Source organism: Chrysemys picta, chromosome 3, assembly GCF_011386835.1.
Source record: "Chrysemys picta bellii isolate R12L10 chromosome 3, ASM1138683v2, whole genome shotgun sequence".
NCBI lineage: Eukaryota > Metazoa > Chordata > Testudines > Emydidae > Chrysemys > Chrysemys picta.
The window spans coordinates 32,721,342-32,746,183 of record NC_088793.1 but is presented as its reverse complement, the minus strand read 5'-3'; the positions used below and the strand labels follow the sequence as shown (position 1 = coordinate 32,746,183).

The window sequence follows — 24,842 nt, the reverse complement described above, 5'->3', positions numbered from 1 at the left end:
CTTCCCTGATGAAGAATACTGTAGACACACACATACACGGAGGTATTTTATACATTTTCCTCTTTTTATGAACACTAAATCAACACTCAAGGAGGCAAGGAAATATCACAAGGAAGTGTATCCCTCTAAGGAGTTTGTCTTCCCCAGGCTTTTTTAACTGATTCACTAACACATCTTACCAGGAATTCAGTTCAAAGAGTTTGTCTTCCAAAGGGCTGAAATGAAAGTAGTCAGTCTCCTGGCTTCTGAGTTGTGCATGCGGAGAGAGATTTTACCTGCAATAAGCAATGCTCAATTTAGAGTTGAAAATCTAAAGTAAATGGAACTTTGTCATTAGTACCTGAAATTTTTCTAGTGATGCCAACACCCTGTCTTCTAATTTAGCAATAACTGGTATTTCTGGCTACTGGCTAGATACTTCAGGCCATTTGAAATGTGTGGATATGGTTGTTCGCTATTGTATCCTGCACTTACTTTCTAGTGAGTCTTCATCTTTGGTGGTTAAAAATCCAGATTCACTTTTCCTTAGGATTTTGTTGTAGGATCATTGACTACATTCTGGTGATTCTATATGAGAAGGAAATTTAGAACAATTTAATCCATTTATTCTCTGCATTTTAATTTCTAACTTGGCTATACTTCTAGACCTCATTACAGCAGGGGTGTTGTTTTAGGGGGTAGGGGGAGTATGATTAAATATACAGCTAACATTTACCAAAACTCCAGGCACGAGACTTGAACAAAAATCCTTTTTCATTGTTTTTTCCCTTCCTGGGCCCTACACAGTGAATCATCTGCTATAACATTTTGTCTTTCTGGTAAACTGCACATTCCAAAGCCTAAGGGTCTGTTACATCTTCAAGTTCTTGTCTATGCATCTATAATGCATTCCTTTTTACTTTTCTCTTCTTTTGTTACTGTCAGGAATTCCATGCTTATGAAAATTGCAGGTGATCACCCTGAAAACTAAGATCTCTGTTTATCAAGCAAAATAGGCATAGGACTGGCTATGATGCATGCTGTCTTCCCTTACAGCACCTTTATATTATGTCTCATCCCTGATATGGAGTGACTACTTCTAGAGTGAGAAATTAGGGGAAGGTCGTTGAATCTCCAAGCCTATTCACTCCTCCATCCGTTATGGAGCTGCCTGTTTACTTTCCTGTACCTCTGATTTAAATCTCTATCAAAAGCTGAGCTTTCCTATTTTTCATTTGCTCTACAACATTACAAATCCCTTGATGAAATTTTTAAAGCCTCCTTTAATTTCTTTCGAGTATTGCTGTTCTTGGTGGCTTTGTCTTGCTATCTCTTTTCAATATACTACATTTGTTACTAAACCAACAGCTTTTCTCCTACACCTTGCCAGGATGGAAGGTTGGCCACTTTCTCAGTGGTTAGTTTGGAGGTGATGAAGAAATCTATTTTGAGGGACAGACTGATGGTTTCTTAACTGATCTGCCAGCAAAGGATCTATCATCAGTCTAAATCTACCTCTTTTAACACATTGTACATGCAAATGCTAAGAGCTAAATGCCTTTTAAGTAAGGTCCCCAAATTGTGGGTGAGTCAACCAGAACAGCAGTACAATGTCACTGCTCTACAGCCAAAATGCTTCTGAAATAAATGTAGTCAAACTTTACTAATTCTGGGTCACTGAGAACGAAAATGATACTTAAAATTGTTGATTGGCTCTAGTTTTCAAGATATGCTATTGGGTCAGTATATACGACCCTTGACTTGGGAATGGCGGAGGATAAGTGAGTTATAAAGGGAAGGGATCTCAATTTAAACCAGAAATGACTAAAATACATCTTTGACTGGATCTATGAATAAATCTATGACTGGGTTTGGACAGTGCTTGCTTTTTAGGCAAAACAATGAATGATGCAATCTGAAGCTGGTATTGCATCATACATGATATGAATTGCATCATGTTATTCCTAGAAGTCATGGATGATGCAATCATAACGAAGCTTACATCACTCTGCTGAACAAATTGCCCTATATCAGCTCTAGAAATCATACAGTGTCGTGCTCTCTTATTTGTCAGTGTTTGATTTTGCAAAGGGACACATTTCTGTTTAGCCAAAGTGAGCAGAGATGCCTCGTACTTGTGTGAACAGTGCAGATAATTTCTGCTATGTTTGTGGTGAAGTGACTTTTGCATCACAAAAGCGCAGTATAACCACTATGGTTAAGAAAGCCTATCACCTTTATTTTGGCTGCAAAATTGGAGATCAGGACAAGAGGTGGGCCCCACACATATGCTGCAACACTTGTGCAAGAAATCTTCGCCAGTGGTTGAACAGGAAAAGGAAATCTATGCCTTTTGCAGTGCCAATGATTTGGAGAGAGCCAACAGATCATACCAGCAATTGTTTCTTCTGCATGGTGCCTCCAGTTGGGAAAGGTGTGTCAAAGAAGAAAAAGTGGACTGTGCATTATCCAAACATTCCATCAGCTATACGCCCGGTACCCCATGGAGAAGGACTGCCAGTTCCTGTTGCACCAGAATCATTCTCACTTGAGTCAGACGAGGAAGAGGATGAAACTTCTGGTCCTGAACCATCAATGTCACAGGACCCACATTTTTTTCCCATCCTCCTCCTCTGAACCACACCTCATAACACAAGGTGAACTGAATGACCTTGTCAGGGATTTGGAACTACCCAAGAGTAAAGCAGAGCTGTTGGGCTCCAGACTACAGCAGTGGAATCTCCTGGCAGGTGATGTTAGGGTTTCCATGTTCCGTGACCGTCAAAAGGATCTTGTCCCATTCTTCTTCATGGAAGGTGATCTTGTAGCCTGCAACAACATCGATGGTGTGATGGCAGCCCTCAACATCGTTCACAATCCAGATGAGTGGAGACTGTTCATTGATTCATCCAAGACGAGTCTTAAAACTGTTTTACTGCATAATGGCAATGTTTTGCCATCAATTCCAGTTGGTCATGCATTCCATATGAAGGAAACCTATGACAACATGAAACAACTTTTGAGGTGCATAAACTATGACCAACATCAGTGGCAGCTTTGTGGCGATTTGAAGGTTGTTGCTCTCTTGCTTGGTCTGCAGACTGGATACACAAAGTACTGCTGTTTTCTCTGCGAATGGGACAGTCGTGCAAGAGATTCCCACTCTTCAAGAAAGATTGGCCACTCCGACAGTCATTGGAGTCTGGGAGGAAAAGTGTTCAGCATCCACCACTTGTTGAATCAAGGAAGATTTTGTTACCACCCTTACACATCAAGCTGGGTGTGATGAAGAACTTTGTCAAGGCCATTGACAAAACACAAGCAGCTTTCAAGTACCTCCGTGGAAAATTTCCACGGTTAAGTGAAGCTAAGATAAAGGAAGGTGTCTTTGTTGGTCCTCAGATTCGTGAACTTCTTTGAGATGATGCATTTGACCATGCACTGCGTGGCAAGGAAAAGACGGCATGGAAAGCCTTCCAGTTAGTGGCAATAAATTTTCTCGGAAACAACAAGGCAGACAACTACAGGTTGTTGGTGGAAAACCTCCTCAAGGCATACAAAAGCCTTGGTTGCAACATGTCACTAAAGATACATTTTTTGCACTCTCATCTAGATTTTTTTCCACCGAACTGCGGAGCAGTGAGCGACGAGCACGGCGAGTGATTTCACCAGGCATTGCAACAATGGAGAAACGCTATCATGGCAAATGGAGCCCATCAATGCTTGCAGACTATTGCTGGACAGTGACAAGAGATGCTCCATTTAATGAATACAAGAGACAAGCCAAGAAGCGCCGAGTAGACACTGAATAGGACTAAACTATGTACAGAATAGTTTTTTGCCTTTTTGTTTCATAATAAATTTTATTTATCTAACCCTTTTGCTGATTTTTAAAGTGTTACATAAACAGGACAGGTGAAATATTATCATGTAAAGCAACCATAAACACATGAAAAGACCTAGGTTTACAATTTATGATTAAAACTCTACTATCTACACAATATATATAGACATAAAATGTAAAAACTTAAATATTTTAGAAACAGTAGCCAATCAGTTGTTTTAATTGTCATATTTGAATTCAAGTATCAGAGGGGTAGCCGTGTTAGTCTGAATCTGTAAAAAGCAACAGAGGGTCCTGTGGCACCTTTGAGACTAACAGAAGTACTGGGAGCATAAGCTTTCGTGGGTAAGAACCTCACTTCTTCAGATGCAATATTTGAATTCAGCACATCAAAATACATAATAAATAGCACATTTTATCTCTGAAGCAGACGACTTCTCAAAAATTGTAGACCAGTGTGTCCTGTGAAGCATAGCAAGATGAAATCAGTGCTCATAGGTGGGTGAAGGGCTCCAGGAGTCTTTAATCTTCTTCCTCATACCACCATTACCTTTCTCAAACCTGGAAGAATTTTCATCAGCAGCGTGTTTTAGCCAATGCTTGTGTATATTCTCCAGTATGAGTCCTGTGGCACCTTATAGACTAACAGACATATTGGAGCATAAGCTTTCGTGAGTGAATATTCGCTTCGTCAGATGCATGTAGTGGAAATTTGTATATATCAGATATTAGGAATGGCAATATACAAAAACCTGTAGGAGAACACTTCAATCTCCCTGGCCACACAATAGCAGATTTAAAGGTAGCCATCCTGCAGCAAAAAAACTTCAGGACCAGACTTCAAAGAGAAACTGCTGAGCTTCAGTTCATTTGCAAATTTGACACCATCAGCTCAGGATTAAACAAAGACTGTGAATGGCTAGCCAACTACAAAAGCAGTTTCTCCTCCCTTGGTGTTCACTCCTCAACTGCTAGAAGAGGGCCTCATCCTTCCTGATTGAACTAACCTCGTTATCTTTAGACTGATTCTTGCCTCCATATTTATACCTGCCTCTGGAAATTTCCACTTCATGCATCTGACGAAGTGAGTATTCATCCATGAAAGCTTATGCTCCAATACGTCTGTTAGTCTATAAGGTGCCGCAGGACTCTTTGTCACTCTTTACAGATCCAGACTAACACAGCTACCCCTCTGATATTAGCCAGTATATTATTTGAAATGTATAAATCATGTGGCAAAAGAGAGACTAATCATAAGACTGACTTAAACTTTCCTCTTTGAGAGCCTACTACCTGTGATTTCCATTACTGACTATCCTCCCAAGCCTTTCTAAGGCTAAAACAGCTAGTGAGCCTCGGGAATCTGATTTGATGAAAGAGTTTTAGAGCAATTGAATGAAATGTCAGTTGGATGCCAGCAGCAGGGTTTCTTGTCATGATTAATGAGATATTTGGGCATTTCATTTTGCAGGAGCTACCTGAAGCACAAGTCTTATCTAAGAGCTATTTCTTTGGATGTGCTTTAATAAATTAACATTAATGTCACTTACTTAATTACTCTTAACAAATTGGTTACACAACTGCAGGTTTATATTTGGGTTTGGCACATTAAGAATCCATTTGAAAAGCTCAGACACAGAAGAATAATTGCATTTTAATGCATTGCATGTTACTTTTCTAAAATAATCTGAACTACAAGATGGGTTTGAAGTCCCCTAAGGTAACCTATAATTTGTTGAATGCAAAGGCCTATTGGAGTATAGAGCTTTTGAAGTTAATATCAAATGAATTTCGTTCTAATTGCAATAAATCTCTCTTCTCCTCACATAAGGAAGTGGTGATATTCCAGTAAATGGAATCAACACAGCCTTTATTATTAGTTTAGCATTTATATTGCAGTAGCAACTAGAGGCATCCACCAGGTCAAGACCCCTTGCACTAGGCAAAACACAAACGTAGTAAATTACAGTCCCTGCCCCAAAGAGCTCTTAAATTGATCCCCCTCCTAATAGTGTGTTTGTGGTCACCTTGTGAGGATAACTTTGGAGTTTCTGATTACCACAGACCAGTCATAAATCTCTGGTTATTTGCATGCCTGGATCCTGATTCCACAGTCTCCTTGCCGCACTGCTCATTGGGGTATAACGGGGTCGGCAACCTTTCAGAAGTGGTGTGCCGAGTTTTCATTTATTCACTCTAATGTAAGGTTTCGTGTGCCAGTAATACATTTTTAATGGTTTTTAGAAGGTCACTTTCTATAAGTCTGTAATATATAACTAAACTATTGTTGTATGTAAAGTAAATAAGGTTTTTAAAATGTTTAAGAAGCTTCATTTAAAATTAAATTAAAATGCAGAGCCCCCCAGGCCGATGGCCAGGACCCGGGCAGTGTGAGTGCCACTGAAAATCAGCTTGCATGTCGCCTTCAGCATGTGTGCCGCAGGTTGCCTACCCCTGGGGTATAAAAACCACAGAGTGATTTTGTTCATATTCACAGAAATGTGTGAAGAAATTTTGTGTCCAAAGATCAGTCAGTTTCAGGTGGAGGATTCTTCACAGAGCAGTAGCTGATCCCAGTCAACTCTCTCCTAAAGCTAGCCACACATCCCTGTCCACACTGCACAGAGTTCACCACAGAAGGGTTAGAAACAATTACAGTGTCAATGGTGGGAGAATGCTACCAGTGCCCTTTCCTCTTCCTGCCGATACCACTCTCCACAGGTTTATCACAGTTTCGGTCCCTTCCATGTTACCCAGTAGATGCCATGCTGTAGGGCCGAACTAATTCAGTGAACATCACTTACCTCTGAACACAGGGTTGTTGAAACACAGGGTGTCAGGTGTTTGACACCTGCATAAAGGTGGAGAGTTGTGTTGCTGACTCACCTTGGCAGCCAGAGCAGGTGTGTCATGTACGTTCCAACCATGATGTATAGAGAGGTTTTGAATCTCTGTAGCATGGATGAGAATGAGGGGCAGGCAACAGAGAATCTACAGGGAGAAAAACATTAGGAAAATAACCAAGCTCAGGCTGAGGTTTTCAGTCACTGTTTAAGTTAATAATGAAAGAAACCCTGGGAAGAGAGTAAGATTGGACAGCCTTTGGAGGATGGTGGAAATGCCATGTTTTAACAGTTGTCAAGAAGTTTGGGGGGGCTCTAGAGAAATGAAGGTTCCCATTGCCTGTTATGCAATGGCCTGCTATCTGAGCTCCCACACAGCTCTCCAGTCTCCCCTTCCCCAGCCCTGTAGCCAACATTCGATTCAGTGGGGGGATGGTCCCCTGGCTTCCCAGGCTACAAGATCTCCCTTTCTTTCCCTCCCCTCCCATGGCCAGCTGCCTGTCACTCTCAGAGTTGATGGGGATGCAGGAGGAAGGGGAAAATGCTGAGATCTGCCTACCCAACCACCTCCTTGAGCCACCAGTTTTTGGGGTGGGGAGTGAAGAAATGGTGATCATGCCTGCATTTCCCCCATGTATCTGAGGCTATTCCTGGTTTCTGCCCTTAAACAGCCTCTGCTGCTCTCTCAGATGCTGCTGCTGTTGCCCTGTGATCTGATTCAGAGCTTGTTGAACTCAATGGAAAGGCTCCCACAGACTTCAGTAGCTTTTGACCAGGAGATAGTAACTCTTAGCAGGTGATGAGGCCTCTAGAAGGGAAAAGGGAAGGGGGGAAAGGTTTATACAGGGCCAGAAGCGTTACATTAAAATAATTGGCTTCCTAAACTGGACTGATTTTGTTCACTCTAATCCGCCCTTCTCTGCAGCGGCCTGACCACCCCTTAAAATGCAGCAGAGTAGAAAGTATGGTTGTGTTCCCTGCCCTGTGCATACAGACTCATTTGAGTATGAATATGTGGAGCAGAGTGGGTTTGAAATACAGATGGAGAGGAAGTACTGGTAGCTGCAAACTTGCAGTTAGCTAGAGAGGTGCCCTGTGTCTCTAAATGGCTGCTGCTTTAGTGTCTGCCAGTTTAGTTTCAGCATTTTGGAAGCAAGTTGGGGATGCGTCAAAGGAACAGAGCAAACTTTGTGACTGAGTGACTAGACATAATGCTAGTGGGCTGGAATGTTTGTGGTTTCCGACAAAACAGAAGCAGCTAATGATATCAGCAGAGTTTTCCGTTGAACCTGGTGTGTTTTATTAATGAGCAGCTGGTTGGTTTTTGTTTCGAAGCAGTAAGCCGCAGAGCAGGATGTGGATTTTATATTGCTTCGGCTGTGTGGAAGGTAAATGGAATACAAATAAAATGCAGTTGAATTCAGTTATTGATAATCCTCTGAAGTATTGCAGTTATTTTTGGTGACCCTTCACATTTTTTAGGTTTTGGTGCATGAACTGAGCTTTTGCTGCCTGCAAAGTGCTTACTCGTTATCAGATGTCTTATCTCATTGCATTTGTCGTGTCACGTCTTGGTGTTCCGCTTGTCTTGTTTCTCAATGTAGGTAGGGCACAGTACTGCACACACACACAATGCATGACCTGGTCTGCTCGTAGTCACTACATGCACTTTGCACTCACTTAGTGGTGTAAATGACTATACAAAGCAACGTAGAATTAGGTCCTTAATTTAAGCTAAGAGTAAATTGATTCATGAGTGTACAAACCTTTTTAATGTAGCAATGTGAGAGATTCTGGTAGGTTTTTGTATGTTAGTGCATGTTCTTGAACTCTTACCAATGTCTATACAAATGAGGCATAACATTGCACAGAACTTCGATTTGCAAAAGCTGATGATGCTGCAAACGAAGAACCTCCTTTGTCATAATAAAGAGCTGGCAGTATTAAGGTTTGTCTAAAGTACAGATTATGTCGGTATAACATATGTCGCTCAGGGGGCTGAGTAAGCCACACCCCTGAGCGATGTAAGTTACACCGACCTCCGTGCCGGTGGGGACTGCGCTATGTTGGCAGGAGAGCGTCTCCTGCCGACATAGCTACAACGTCTCACAGTATAGACCAGAGGTTCTCAAACTGAGGGTCGGGACCTCTCAGAGGGTCGCGAGGTTATGACCTGGGTTCACGAGCTGTCAGCCTCCATCCCAAACCCCGCTTCACCTCCAGCATTTATAATAGTGTTAAATATTTAAAAAATGTTTTTAATTTATAAGGGGGGTCGCACTCAGAGGCTTGCTGTATGAAAGGGGTCATCACTACAAAAGTTTGAGAACCGCTGGTATAGACCGTCGGCATAGAGCATCTTCACCAGATGCGCTACAGCGCTTCTAGTGTAGACTAGCCCTTAGTCAGCAGGTTGACGGTGTTACCAGATTTGCCCATTACTTTGGGGTATGCTCATTTATTCGGGTTACTCCTCTGGGGAAGGGGGTTCTGTAATCCTGTCAATGTACTGCTTGTGTCACTTGTGTTTACATATGGAGCTCTACTTCTCCCTTCTGCAAGTCCCCTCCCAATGGAGCTATCTTGCAGGTCCTAGGGTCCCTAGGGCTGGGTTACTCCCACCCCAGAACCAGATGAACACCCACACGTACATTAACAGAGCAAGTCTGAGCGGACCGGGTCAATCAGCACTGTCAAGCTGACCCCCTTATATGTCTCTGGACTCACTGGGCTGGAGGAAGCAGCACTTTCAAGCTGTCTCTCCTTATATGCCCCTGGGCTCCATGGACTGGGTCAAGCAGCATTTTCAAGCTGTTACCCTTATGCGTCCCAAATTCAGCACGTCCCTATCCCCACTCCCCCAACACAATTATACTGGCAGTAACCTACTTGATGAGCAAACCCCACAGTATTTTGGGCGTTGCAGGGATCTTTAGCTTAGGTAAAAGAAGCGTTGCTGTAGAGTGAATGGGGGAAGCTAAAAACACAAACGAGTAAAGTTCAGCAAGAGAGAGAGAAGCAACCAACTTAACCACAGAAGTTATTTATTGAATAATAGTAATAACTACACAAGGAGGACTAAACCAACATAACATACATGATTAAAGGTTAATACCTAAGGTAGAAAGGAAAACAGAGAGAGAAGTTTGAACTCACTCCTTGAGGCTTGAACTGGTCAGGGTTCCCAGATGATGGTGGTAGCTGAGGGTTCTGAATGCTGGAGACAGGCAGAGCCCCCAGCACGATCAGTCAGGAGATGGAGTTCCAGTGGAACTGATGCATAGTGTGGATCTAAGCATCAGAACCCTGACTAGAGGGTGAGTAGGGATTTTTGTAGAGAAATTACAGTGGTTCAAGGGAGAACACTAGATTTGTTTATAGGTAAGCTGATGACTCAAGGGTTTTCTTTAGACTAGACAATAGGAGCTGATCACTCTTGGCTATGGGTGGTGTTTTCTTCCAGGGAGCTCACAATGCAACTAGGCTGCTTCAGTATTTGGATATCAATTAAGGATTCATTACTAGAATTGGTCTGATAATTGCTGAGCTGGGTGTGTGCAGACATAGGTTCATTAGCATCTGGAGCAGAGATTCCCATGATGCAGTGCTTCCCTGCTTTTTCTGGTCCCAGAATTCAGTGTGGTTCTCTGTTCTCCATTCTTTATGTAAATTGAGATGTCTTCCTGTCCCATCTTTCATGCAGATGAGGCTAGGGGAGTTGTCTCTGCTCTCCATTCTGTATACTAATGGAGATGTCTTAATCTTGTCACCCTTGTCAGGAGGGGTCTAGGTGTGTCTCCGAATGCCCTTCACTGCTCTCTGCAAGTTTTCTTCTTCTGATGGGTTTTGGTTTAAGAAGAGGCTGGGTGGGAGGGCGGGGTGTCTTTCATGAGTCCGGCTGGATACTGCACCCTGGTTCCCCAGGAACACAGAGGTGTCTGGTATCAAGTCAGTCTCCGTGGTATGTAGCTAAGTGTGTGTTTGCTAACCTTGAGCTCCTCTGTCTTCTCAGTTAGTGGTTGATATTGCTGGGTAACCGAGAGGCTGAGGATGGTAAGAGGGGAAAACGTGTATGTTACTGACTGTTTTTATAAGAGTGTATTGAGCACCTTTCAAAGAAACAGAGGATCATAAAAGATTAGGGTTGGAAGAGACCTCAGGAGGTCATCTACTCCAATACCCTGCTCAAAGCAGGACCAACCCCAACTAATTCATCCCAGCCAGGGCTTTGTCAAGCCAGGCCATAAAAACCTAAGGATAGATATTCCACCACCTCCCGAGGTAACCCATTCCAGTGCTTCACCACCCTCCTAGTGAAATAGTTTTTCCTAATATCCAACCTAGACCTCTCCCACTGCAACTTGAGACCATTGCTCCTTGTTTTGTCATCTGCCACCATTGAGAACAGCCTAGCTCCATGCAGGGGTGGCAGGTTTGTATAATTTTTGCTGGTGCCCAGAACCGATCCAAGTCCCACCCTTCCCCGCTCAAGGCTCTGGGATGGAGTTTGGGTGCAGAGGGGGTGTGGGGTGCAGGCTCTGGGAAGAAGCTTGGGTGCAGGAGGAGTGCGGGCTCTGGGACGGAGTTTGGGTGCAGGCTCTGGGCTCAGGCAGGGGGTTGGGGTGCAGGAGGAGGTGTGGGGTGCAGGTTCTGGGCGGGAGTTTGGGTGCAGGAGGGGGCTTGGAATGCAGGCTCTGGGAGAGAGTTCGGGTGTGGAAGGGGTGAAGGTTCTGGGAGGGAGGTTGGGTGCAGGCTCTGGGCTGGGACATGGGGTTGGGGTATGGGGGGGCTTGGGGTGCTGGGTGTGTGAGGGGGTTTGGGTGCTGGGTGCGGGCTCTGGGCTGGGACAGAGAGTTGGGGTGTTGGGCTGGGAATGAAGAGTTTGGGGTGCAGCAGGCAGGCTGCCCCGGGGCTGGGGTGGGGAGCCAGAAAGGACGACTTCCCCCAGCCCTCTCCCCACCAGCAGCAGTGAGCTCCAGGGGAGTGGGGCCCTCCCTGCCCCCCCCCCCCAGGCTGCTGCTCAGGAGGTCTAGCCAGGATAAGCCCCCCACCTCGGAGTCGCCTGCTGGGGGGGGACACTGGCATGCGCCTCCTCCCTCTGCAGGCACAGCACCCGCCTTAGCCTGCCCCAGTGCCACTCTCTTGTAGCCAGCTGCAGGGAGCAGCCGCCCACTGCCCAGGGCAGGCAGGGACACTCCGGGGGAGGCACTCGGGGGTGGGAGGCGGGGCCAAGGGACACTCTGGGGGCGGCAGGAAGGGCCGGGGGAGGCACACGGGGACGGCAGGAGGGGCCGAGGGAAAGACCCGACTCCGAACATTGGTGGAGCCTGGCCCCCCAGGCCCTGATTTTGCTGGAGCACGGGCCCATACAACTCGCCGCCCCTGGCTCCATCCTCTTTGGAACCCCCCTTCAGGTAGTTGAAGGCTGCTATCAAATCCCCCCTCACTCTTCTTTTCTGCAGACTAAATAAGCCCAGTTCCCTCAACCTCTCCTCATAAGTCATGTGCCCCAACCTCCTAATCATTTTCGTTGCCCTCTGCTGGGCTCTCTCCAATTTGTCCACATCCTTCCTGTAGTGAGGGGGCCAAAACCACGCAATACTCCAGATGTGGCCTCACCAGTGCCGAATAGAGGGGAATAATTACTTCCCTCGGTCTGCTGGCAATGCTCCTACTAATGCAGTCCAATATGCCGTTAGCCTTCTTGGCAACAAGGGCACACTGTCGACTAATATCCAGCTTCTCATCCACTGTAATCCTCAGATCCTTTTCTGCGGAACTGTCGCTTAGCCAGTCAGTCCCCAGCCTGTAACAGTGCATGGGATTCTCCCTTCCTAAGTGCAGGACTCTGCACTTTCCTTGTTGAACCTCATCAGATTTCTTCTAGCCCAATCCTCCAATTTATCTCGGTCAGTGGTTCTCAAACTTTTTTTTTTTCACGGACCACATGAAAATTACTGAGGGTCTCGGCGGACCACTTAATGATCTTTCCAAATGTTGTTTGTACTATTAGCTAACTACTGTAAAGCACTTCCGATAAGTTTTTTTATATAGCACTTTTAATAATAATCTTTTTTTATTCTACAAATAAAAGCACACAACTCATATTTTAATATCAGTAGTCTTACCTTTCTAATGTGATGGATGTCCCCTCTCTCCCCCGCCGTGGCAGCCCCTGAGCTGGGACTGGGAAGGAGGGGGGTCTCTCCCCGGCAGCCACAGCCCTGGAGCTTGGGAAAATCGCCTCTTTCTCTGGCTACCACAGCCCTGCACGTCCCAAATTCTGCTCACCCCACTGCCCCCTCCCATCTACCCCTGATTCTCCCCAAGGCCACCACCTCACCTTAGATGTGCATCTTCTCCAGGGTCCATCCACGTAATTAGTGGAGCCACGCTTGCGCGGCTCCTCTAATTAGGTGAGTGGCCCTTCATTCTCTTGTGTGCGGCTGCCCACATGCGCACCTTAGAGGGAACTATCCACGGACCACCTGAATGGAGCTCGCAGATCTGCGGACCACAATTTGAGAACCTCTGGTCTAGGTCACTCTGTACCCTATCCCTGCCCTCCAGCGTATCTACCTCTCCCCCCAGCTTAGTGTCATCTGCGAACTTTCTGAGGGTGCAATCCATCCCATCCTCCAGATCATTAATGTCATCAAGGGTCTCTTATCTGGTATGGGTGAACACCTTCAGCTTGCTCCAAATGTCTACAAAGTACTGAAATAAACAAGTGACCAAAGCCATCATAGCACCAAGGCTCCCTCCTGTCTAACGGGCTGAGGATGTCTGTTGCACTCAGACCCTTCTTGAACACCTGATATAACCATGAGATTATTGAGATGCCTTTTTGCTCAGGTTGGGAATGTTACATTCTGAAGTACTGAGCACTATCATTGAATAAGCTTGTATAATAGCTGCAATCTGATTGACTCAACATGGAGCCAGACCCTTGTCATTCTCCCATCATATGCATATGCCAGGCCATTGCAATTGCTTCAGCCAGATTGCAAACCCAGGAAGTATTTTGTTTTTAAAATCTCATTGTATAGGTTCCTAGGAACATTGTGAATTAAAATGTGTTTAAAAGAGCTGAATCACTTATGCCTTTCCTTCTCCTTCGGTGACCCGGCTGCTCATGCTGCCGCAACTGTGTTGGGAGAAGGGAGGAAAAGGTCTTCTGGGTTGATCCCATTAAATGTGGGGCCTGCTTTCAGTCCCGATCTCCCTGCAGCACTTCTGTCCTTTGTCCCTTCCCATCCCCCTCTGTTATTCCATCCTGCTTACGCTGTTTGAACACGGGTTCAAGCAATGCAAAGCCTTCCGAAGGGCCTTGACTTGCCTCCAGCTCTGCTGAATGTCTCTGCTGCAGAGCCAGGGCAGGAGCCTTTGATACTGATTGATGGTAGCAGTAAAGGGGGAAAGTACTGCTTTAGGAGGAGATTTTCAAAGGCACTAGGAGGAGACAGGCGCTTTCAACTCCTATTGACTTAGGCACTGAACGCTCACTGTAACTGCCCTTTGTGTCTTTGATTTCTAACGGGAAGATTTTCAGTCTTTCAATATGGACATTTTTCAAGAGTTTTCTCCCCATTGCTTCCCGTGCTGGACCCTGGCCCAACCCAGTAATAGCAGCATGTCAGCCTGTGGCAGGGCTGTGTGGTCAAAGGCTGGAAAAGCACATTGGACTCAAGGGTCCCAAGCTGTGTAGCAGGGTAAGCTGGGGTAGAGCTGTGGGGAGAGGAACATGATTGAGCAAGGAGGTATGCACAGGGTCACCCAAAACCACCCATTTTTTCTCTTCTCCATCCCCCAACCCTCCCTTGCCCCCCCACGGGCAGCATCAGCAACTGGGAGATCTTGGAAAAAGGGGAGGAGAGAGTGAAATCAGATATTTCTTTGACAGAGAAGGTTAATGAAATAGATAAGCACTTTCTTGTTTAAAGCTGTATGCAGATGCTTATATTTAACAGCCCAGTGCTCTCTGCAGTGCAGAAGTACTCTCTGCGGGGTGGCTTCATCAGTTGATATGTTTGTACTTCTTGGATGTCCACATATCAATACCCATCTTTCCACTGCATTACTTGTTTACAGTCCATGAGCGTTACATATCAATTGGAGTTCAGTCGTGGCACAGAAGGTGACGTGCTTGCTCTTTTGTTTTACAGCTGTTAGATCCTAACCGAGAACAGAATGGGGAAGCAGAACAGTAAGCTGCGACCTGAGGTACTCCAGGATCTCCGGGAGAATACAGAATTCACAGACCATGAGCTTCAGGAGTGGTACAAAGGCTTCCTAAAAGATTGCCCCACGGGTCATTTGACTGTTGAGGAATTCAAAAAGATATATGCAAATTTTTTCCCCTATGGTGATGCATCGAAGTTTGCAGAGCACGTGTTCCGCACTTTTGATACCAACGGCGATGGGACGATTGACTTTAGGGAATTTATCATTGCGCTGAGCGTCACTTCTCGGGGAAAGCTCGAACAGAAGCTGAAATGGGCATTTAGCATGTATGATCTTGATGGCAATGGATATATCAGTCGTGGCGAAATGCTTGAAATTGTGCAGGTGAGGAATGGTCTCGTTTTGTAAAACTTACCTTTTGAAAAAATTACCGTTTGAATTAATATTGCTGGAACCACTTGCCTGCTGAGCTAGAGACTTCAGGTCTAGGTAGAGGTACACCCTAACAGCCGTTCTGCTAGCTGCTGGTACTTTAAAGGAGTTGCAGCCAGTGCATCGGTGCTGGAGCATGTTCCTGATGCAGTTCTTCGCACTGTCATTCCAAATGGCACTGCCATTCCAAATGGCACTGCAGAAAATAATTCTACCCACAAATTACAAATGTGTAGAGGCTCTGAGGAGAAATGGGCCTGAACCAAAACCCCAGTCACCTTGCCTGCCTCCCACCCCCTCCATTTGAGGTGTTCAAAATCGATACCAGATCTGGACTCAAATTTTGGAAACAGCCCCAAGGATTATAATGGATTGAACCATAATTCCAGATATGAATGTAATATACTCTGAAGTTCAAATTCTGTGGTTTGAGCCCTCCCGTGCTTTTAAAGTGAAAGGCCTCTTGGTGCTCTCAGGCCGGGTCCTACTGGACAGGTGTCCAAACCACCATCATAGTTAACTTCTCTGAGTGCTTCAGCAAGTGTTGCCAGGAACAGAATTTAGCTGGAGCGTGAACAACTTTTCTCCCCCAAGAAATGGTTCCTCTAGAACACACTGGGGAGAAATTAAATTGGCAGGGGAGTTTGTCTTGCCCATGCTGTACCTCATGAGTTCAATGGATAATAGGTATTCAATTTAGTCAGTCCATCGCCTTTCCATAGCATGGAAATGTAGCTACCTCCCAGCCCACTGTACACAAATAATTATTGAAGAGCAGTAAGTGCCTGTGCAGGTGCATTAAAAGCCATCCTGAAGTAATGAGACCACTCCCCATACTCAAATGGAAGGAAGGAAAATTACATGTGGGAACTTTTTTCCTATATATTTTAGCTCTTGTATTTTAGTGTGTTAACTTAAATACTGACTTGGCTACTAGATTGACTAACATAGCAGTTGTGTTGATTTTCTAAATCAGAAATAAATGCTGGAAAAAGCAGATCAAGTTTGTAATTCCTTGTCTGCCAAGGTCTGCTGAAGGCTTAAATTCCTTTCCTCAGTCCTGATGCTTTATAGCTTTTTTTCATTATTATTTTTTATATATTTAGGCAATCTACAAAATGGTGTCATCTGTAATGAAAATGCCAGAAGATGAGTCCACTCCGGAGAAACGAACAGACAAAATCTTCAGACAGATGGACACAAACAATGATGGTATGATTTCCACCAGAAGTCCTTAATTAGGTCTTAAAAATAAACATGCATTGTCTGATACCATACTGATAACACTTAACTTTTAATTAAAAGAAAAAATTGCTTTCAGGGAGGCTTCAGTTCTGTCTGTCATTTCATAGTGGTGTCAGTCACAGGAACATCTGAGTGTCTGTTGTCTGTAACCAAATAAAATAAAGGAGAATGAGCCTTTGTGTTTGTAGAAACCAACAAGGTCCCTATTTTCCAGACTTGTACTGATCTTTTTTGTAAAAAGGTGTGGCCCCTTATTTGCAACACTCACCCGTTCAGACAGTCTATCTGCTGACAAACCAAGCTAGTGAAATTGGCAGCAAGCTAAGTGCATGTGCATCAGAAGTAAGATCTGTCCCCAGGCTTGGTCTGCTGAATGTTGCTACACTGCCTTGCCCTCTGATCTCTTCCTTCATACACACCTGTGTGTGAAATCTTTTCTCAAACCTTATCTGCCCTCCACCCGTGGAATCAGGCACCCTACCCTGTTGGACTCCAGGCAGCTCAGCTGCATGGCCATCTGTCTGTAGAACACTGAGAGCAGCCCTTCTTCTCCACCTTGCCTTTGCACTGTCAATGGGTAACAAATTGTGGTATGGCACAGGAAAGGCAAATGGGAGCCTCGCTCTGGAGGGCAAAAGAAAAGGCAGACTGTGAGTGGGGCAGAGTGATGGCAAAATGGTAACAGAGGCAGGGAGGAGCTAGATTGTAGAATGAGCAAGGGAGAAAATGAGCAGAGGGAAATAGAACAAAGAATAGAAACGGGAGGAGGAGTATGAAGCCAGAGAGAGAACACAAATACAGGGTGGCAAATACAGTGAATGAGGAGGGGACTGGTAGAGAAGAATAAGGGGCTGCTGCGGGCCAGTAGTGTGCTTTCCCCCCCAGCTTGTATACTGCAAGAGGAGAGGATGGCAGGTAGTGTGGGGGAGGGGGTTCTTGCCTGAGGAGAGGCGAAGAGAAGATTGAGGACCCTCTTCTCCCTTGCTGCGTCTCCAAATGCGGCCTGCTCACCTCTCCTATGCCTGTCCAGCTTGTTCCCTGTGCCAGCTCCGTGACCGGAGTGCCCTCATTTTTCCCTTTGCAAAAATCACCCTGCTCCTATGAGGGCCGTGCCCAAATCAATCTCATGCAGTGTTTTACAGGGCAGTACCTGAGTAACTGCTTCTGCAAACATCCTAATTGCATGTTGCATAGAGCGATCTTATGTCATCCATCTAAGTAGTCCTTGCCAGTAGAACCAAGTCAGAGCTATGCTTAAAATTGTATTCAGTGACCCAGGCATCTCGGACTATGGCCCACTGTAATTGTTGGGAGAGTGGCAGCTTGAATAGATGCATCTGCCTACTTAGAGGGGAGGCAAAGCTGCTAGCCACTTTACTGCCTCTCTCTTCCCCCCACTCTCTTTTTTTCCTGTTCAGTTTCATCTCCTGCTGCTGTCTCTGGCAATCTGTTCCACCGCGTCGTTATCTTTTTGTGTGAAAAGGCTCCTCTGAAACTTCTATAGTTTCAGTGCCTTCAGCTCGTGCTTCAGTGCCTTCAACTGGGAAGGTACAAACTAGGGACAAAGTCTGGCTCTCCTTACAATTCCCTCCTGTGAGGCTACTCGCATGCATGAGGAGAGCCAGATTTGGCCTCAGCTTTGTACCTCCATTCTTTTCTCAGCCCTGCAGTCTTATATTCCTGCTTTATGCATCTTTAGATTTTTCTAGCTCCATTCAGCTGTAGAAGTGATCATGTAGGTCCAGATTTTTTTGGAAGGCAGGGGTTTGTGCTTGCAAAATTGTGCCTCTGAAAATCTGGCCCTAAACTGCACTTTCTAATGCCGCATTATCCAAACCCAGAACTTAGATCTATGGTTTGCATAGAAAAGCTTTGATGGCCCAGGAATACAACAGTGGGCAGTGAGAGTAGGGAGCTGTGGGGGATGCTGTTGGGATGATGTGTCTAACGCAGAGAGTTATCAAACTTGCAACCTTTGCCTCTGTGGTCCTGGCGCTGCTGATTCTCACTGCCCCGCCCCAAAAGCTGCTTCAGGCTGCAGGTTTGTTTTTGTTACATCAAGAGATCGCTTCATTGCAATATATACCATGTTTGGAGGCAATACCAATATTGCAGTTTGTGTAACCATGTGACAAATTAATTTACCAGACACCTTTAGCCACCCCCTTTGCCCACTAACTCATCTCCCCAGACTGAAACTGGGGAATAGAATCAATTGTTTTCCCCCATCACCCTGCCAAGGAAATGTTTCCACCTTGTCCCATCAGTTGTGAATTTTTCCCTGTAAACTACCTTGGTTAGAGGCCCAAGATGGGCAGCCTTCAGTCTTGGGTCTGCGACAGCTCTTAGGGTATATCTGCATAGCAAAGGTAGTACACAGGCTAGCCTACCCAAGCTAACTTGAATCCAGCTAGGATGGCTAACAATAGCAGTGAAGACAGCATAGTGCTGGCTTTGGAGCAAGCTGGCAAGCAAAGTACGTACAGGGTCTGTGCCACCAGGCTTGTGCTACCCATGCTGAAGCCCATGCTGCACTGTCTTCATTGCTTTTGTTACTCATGCTAGCTGGACTCACGTTGGCTCGTGTAGGCTCACTCACTTGCGGCTTTTGCTGTGCAGACATGCCCTTCAAGAGTTTAAAATCTGATATTTCAGGGTGCAACGGAGTAGACACGGGAGCTTTTGCCTATTGGAAAAGGAGAGGTGTTCAGTTTCTCAGTGGGACCCAGCAGTTGGTTCTAGCCCTGAAAAGGCCTGAGATATCCGACTTTTAAAGTTATGACTCTTTGGTGTAGAAAGGGGGAGGGATAGCACAGTGGTTTGAGCACTGGCCTGCTAAACCCAGGGTTGTGAGTTCAATCCTTGAGGGGGCCACTTGGGGATCTGGGGCAAAATCAGTACTTGGTCCTGCTAGTGAAGGCAGGGGGCTGGACTCGATGACCTTTCAAGGTCCCTTCCAGTTCTAGGAGATGGGATATCTCCATTAATTATTATTTTATTATTATTAAAGCTGTTCTGTCTTAGCCCTGATCTACACTAGGGGGGAATCGATCTAAGATGCGCAACTTCACCTACGTTATTCACGTAGCTGAAGTCAGTGTACTTAGATCGACTTACTGTGGTGTCTTCACCGCGGTGAGTCGACTGCTGCCACTCCCCTGTTGACTCTGCCTGCGCCTCTCCTGGCGCTGGAGTACAGGAGTCGACAGGAGAGGGCTCGGGGGTTGATTAGTTTAGACACGATAAGACGTGATAAATCGATCCCCACTGGATCGATCACTGCCTGCCAATCCAGCGGGTAATGTAGACATACCCTTAGAGATTTTTATGGCTCCCTCTGAGTCATGTTCTGTTGAACTGACAGTAGATAGAGCCCTGGGGTAAAATCCTGGCTTTGCTGAGATCCACAGGAGTTTTGCCATTGACTTCAATGGGGCCAGGATTTCACTCTTTGGCTCTACGTGTGGAGGGATACAAAACTAAAACATGTAAAGTAGTCTTTCTATGACATGTGGCATGCAGAGATACGTGATAGGGCAATGTGGCAAAACCTGGAATATATAGTTTCATTAAAGCAATTCCATAACTAGCAAAATGTCACTCCTGTAAGTAATGTATTGCTAAGCAATGTACATACTGAGAGCTGTAATGGAGCAATGCTTACATTTCAACCCCTCTAGCTGTCCCTCCTGCATTATCAGACGAGAGAGCGGAGAATAGCACCGTGTGTGTGTGTGTGTGTGTGTGTGTGTGTGTGTGTGCTTCATTGATGGGACTTGAATGGCTTCTCATTGTCTGCTGTGCCGTGGGGCAATGCTGCCAGATTTTGCTTTGTACTGTACTTTGTTCTGGAGTGTTGCACACAAACAAAATCAACTTGTGCGAAGTTTTGTGAAAATTTTGACTAGCAAAAATTCTTCTCAGAAATGCCAGTGTTTTAACAAAAAACAGCTTGCCCAGTATATAAGTGCCTTGTCTTGCTTTGGGCCCTTGCATGTCTCTGCTCTCCTGGCACATGACATACCTTGGTCAGGTGAGCTAATGCTGGTGCATGACCATTGAATCCGGTCCTTGTCCCCACAATAGGCTGAGACCATCTCTATATGCCTTTTCTCTAATATTTTTAATAAAAACAAATGTTGTAACACATCTGCTCCCTCCCATGGCCTTACACTTGTAGCAAAAGGGATAACGAGCAAAAGTCAAATGCAAAATCTGAATCTGTGGTAGGAAGCTTCCATTTGGAACAATAAAATGTATGTTAGTCTTTAAAAAAAAAAAATAAAAAACAGTAAAAATAGAGTGTAAGAACAGTGAGAACAGATGCATCTGTAATTCATTGAGACGCTCTGATACTCTGGGAATGAGTGTTGTAGGAAGAAAAATTGTAAATAATACCGTACTCTGGAGTATGTAACTAAACGCATGAAAGGAGCAATTAAAAACCAAAAAAAGCAATATGAGCTAAAAGCAGTGCTAAATGTTAGAGAATATAACCTAAGGGGTGGAACTGAAACGTGATGAGGTGGTTCTCACAATGGAATGTTTGAGTATGTTCATTGTACGTGGGTTTAAAATCTCAGCTGAGGATCTAAGCTAAAATCTACTTCCTAATACATGTGCAGTATGATTGGGGCTTCGGTATAAGTGATCACATAAGATTATGCAAAATGTGCCACGCTGTTCTCCAAAGAGTTTATTTTCTCTTGGCAAAATAAAAATATGTGGTGGTTATTTCTATAATGGGGGCAATTTAAATGGGTAAGAATTGCCATGGAATGTTGTGGTATATAATTATATGAAATACTTCATACAGATGTAATGTAAATGGACATGACTGACCAAATATTTTGTGTAATAGACAATCCCAGTAGCAAATATTTTTATTAAAAAGTATAAAACCTGCTGATTAAACAAATTACACATATAAGAAACTTCTTTTACAGAGTATTTAGGTCATTAGCATCTACTAATAACTATCCCAGACCTACAACTTTAGACATGTAAGTAGGTTCATTGAATTCAGGACTGTTCTAAACTTTCCCAGCTTGTAATAAACCTCCAGATTATAAAAGCCAGAAGGCATTTCAGGAATTCAGCATGCTTCAGTCACCCGAGGTTACATTGACTCAAGGGGGGAATCATCGGGCCCAGTGAAATCATCCTAGAAAGAGCCATTTCATTTCTCATAAATGTTTTGTTGCTTATTTCTCTTCATCTGTGGGTGTGTAACATACTATACAAGAGAATACCATTGCACATGCATCAGATGCAAAATATTGATCAGAAAAATATAATTCTATTTCAATACTGTTGTTCAAATTACAGTTAATGAAGGCGACCCTGAAAGCCTCTGTAGGCAGCACTTGTACTGAGCTCAGTGGAAGTTCCACCAGCCCAGGGCTTGTAGGTGTGGTCCCAGAGTGAAACTGTTATAAGAGAACAGTTCTAGACTTTTCAGCAATGGTGGCTAACAAATAATTACAAGCGGTGCAAACTCTGGTCGTTTTGATTAATGGGCATTCACACCTTTGTGAGTTTCAAGTTCTAGAAGCCAGTCAGAGCCACAGATTTTTTTTTTCATGGTTTTCAACCCTAACCCCATAAATCAGCCCAAATTGTTGAAGTTGGCCCAAGTTTCAGGTTTGTAACAAAGCCTGAAAAATTAATTTGTAGGGGTCTGATTGCAAAGGTTTTGCCCAGCTCAGCAAACAGGGCATCGCTTCACAGGGCCGGCTCCAGGATTTTTGCCGCCCCAAGCAGCAAAAAGAAAAAAAGTGTGTGTGTTTGAGGGGGTGGGGGAGAAGCCGCGATCGCGAACTGCTCTACCCCCGCCGCTTCAGCCTTCAGCGGCAATTGGGCGGCAGGTCCTTCGCTCCCAGAGGGAGTGAGGGACCCGCTGCAGAAGAGCCGGACAAGCTGCCCCAAGCACCTGCTTGCTGGGCTGGTGCCTGGAGCCGGTCCTGTTGCTTCAGCATCACTCAAGGCCTGTTTCTTGTACCACAGCACAACTGACCATAGCAATAATTAACAAATGTAGAATAAACAACATCACGTTGCCCAGTGTTAGGGACACTGTTACATGATCGCCTATCAGTGCATATGGTGCAAATATCCTGGGTTCTGTGTGGTTTAAAATCTCACCCTTGATTGAAGCACTATTTCTAGACTAGTTTGTGTGTATCTTTAATGAATGTTTGTACTCCAGTTTTGTATTAAGCCAGTTCTCTGCTTAAATTGTTGATCTAAGGCGGCATTATTAGTACGATTGTTTTAACTTGATAATGTCCCTGTTTAATGTCAAATGTAAAGTAAAATATTAGATTCGTTTACTTGAAAAAATAGTGCATCCTGGTTTGAGGAGGGAGGGAGTGCCTGGTTCCCCTGCACTGCAGCCAGTTTCACCCTAAATCCACTTGCAGTAGGATGTGTGTGTTTAAGCTTTCTGTGAAGGTTTTATTTTTAAGCTCTGTTTGATCTTGCAATGCAAGTGACTTGTTTTTGTTTTCTCCTTTCAAGGTAAACTGTCCCTGGAAGAGTTTATTAAAGGTGCCAAGAGTGATCCCTCTATTGTGCGATTGTTACAATGTGATCCAAGCAGTGCAAGTCAATTCTAATTAAACTCTGGACAGTTTGCAAAGAAACTGCTGGCTTGTTGTTCAAGCTTTGCTCGCAAATGGATGCCTTCTCAATCATTCCTCAACTTGCTAGTGGATAAGATTCCATTGCCAGATTGTGTGTGTGTGTGTGTGTGCGCGCGCACATGCGTGTATCAGAGTGAGGACTGCCTCACTCCTCTCACTAACATGAGTGCAATGTTCCTTTTGCAGTTCTGTTTTTCTCCCTGTTCCTCCCCTCCAATGTTACCACTCACTCTACACCATTAATGTAATTGAAAGGTATGTTTACATGCAGATACAAAGAGTTCAAATTTCTGGTGAGAGATCCCATCTTTTAGTCAGTAAGAACGATGATATTCTAGTAGCCCTAAGAAGATACTAGATAGAATTTTTATCCAACATAGCAGATGGTAGGTCATCATTTTTGAAGCAAAATGTGAACTGAATGGAATAGAAAGAAGAAGAGAAAAAGCTTTTCTGGGCATGGTTCCAAATTGTCTGTGCTTTTGAGGAAAATTGCTTGCACTTATCTAATTGTCTACTTTCTTTTAATATATATATATACATATATATATATATAGTGAAGTAAAATTTTAATATGTAGGTCAGGTATTTATGCATAAAGTAGAATTCAAGCTTAATTTCTTCTTGTTGTCCGTGATTTATTCAAATCTTGAAGATTGTTTTTGAGATATTTATGCATTAGCAAATTGCTGTTAAAGAAAATGCATGACTAGCAATTTGTGGCTATTTCACTCTGTTTAATTACTGTATGCAAATATTTGTTCATTTTTACTGTTGACCGTTCCAGCGTTTACTGTATTAACAAAAGAATAAAAGGAATAATCCTCATTTTGTATTTCTCGATGGAGTCCCACTTGGTGGTGGTTGCAGCATTAACTGGCTTTTGAGTGACATGAGGTGATGTGACTAACGCTGTTGTTCTAAACTTTGCTATGCTCGCCATTCTTTTGCTGTCAATATGTTAATAGTCTTGTGCAATTCAGTGTTATTTAATATCTGCCTAATGCCAAGAAATATTCATTGAAATAAAAGACTACTTTTCTTGTCAATAACTGTCTTATTTTAACCAGTGGTACAAGTTACTGTTCCATAGTTGTGCATGTGATGAATACAGTCAGGACAAGAATACTGAAAGCTTTCCTGCCCTTCCTTTCCTTACATCTCATTTAGGGGAGGGGAGGCGACCTAGTCCCCACTGTCCTTCTATCCTTGGCTGAGATTAGCCAGCAAACAAGAGTATTTTAGTGTCCACTACGTTGATGGTCCTTGGGAACCCTTCCCCAAAGGAAACTAGACTGAGACTATGACACGGTGATTTCACACAGTCCACTGAAGAGCTGATAGCTCCAAGTCATCGCTGGCCTAGGCTGGACTTAGAGTTGGCTGGTAGATAAAGCATCAGGTACTAGAAGTCAGGAAAGTTGGGTTCTATCTCTGGCTTCTGCCATTGACTCGCTGTGTGAGTTCCTGCTTCTCTCTGTACCTAAAAAGCACTGTATTTGTGCTTAGTGTTACTAGTATTGTTTATTAACATAATGGTGTGAGGCTCTATGTCCTATTACCAGTGTGCTGTGCCATCCAGTCCCCCAACAATCCTGCAGCTAAGTAATGCAGCCTTTTTTATTGGACCAAAAATACTATGTCAAGTTCCTTACCAGTATACAGAGGATT

The 24,842-nt window shown here is 44.4% G+C and overlaps 1 protein-coding gene across 4 annotated transcripts in view; it reads left to right on the top strand.

Annotated features, from left to right (window-relative positions):
• HPCAL1 (hippocalcin like 1) overlaps nucleotides 1–24,223 on the top strand; it is a 119,255-nt gene extending 95,032 nt beyond the window's left edge. For all 4 annotated transcript variants that reach the window (XM_065587713.1, XM_065587710.1, XM_065587711.1 and 1 more), the window contains 3 exons: nucleotides 14,832–15,234; nucleotides 16,389–16,494; nucleotides 23,047–24,223. In XM_065587713.1, coding sequence (XP_065443785.1) covers nucleotides 14,857–15,234; nucleotides 16,389–16,494; nucleotides 23,047–23,144 — 582 coding nt within the window. In that variant the 5' untranslated portion in view covers nucleotides 14,832–14,856 and the 3' untranslated portion in view covers nucleotides 23,145–24,223. The remainder of the gene's footprint in view (nucleotides 1–14,831; nucleotides 15,235–16,388; nucleotides 16,495–23,046) is intronic.
• Nucleotides 24,224–24,842: the final 619 nt, after the last annotated feature.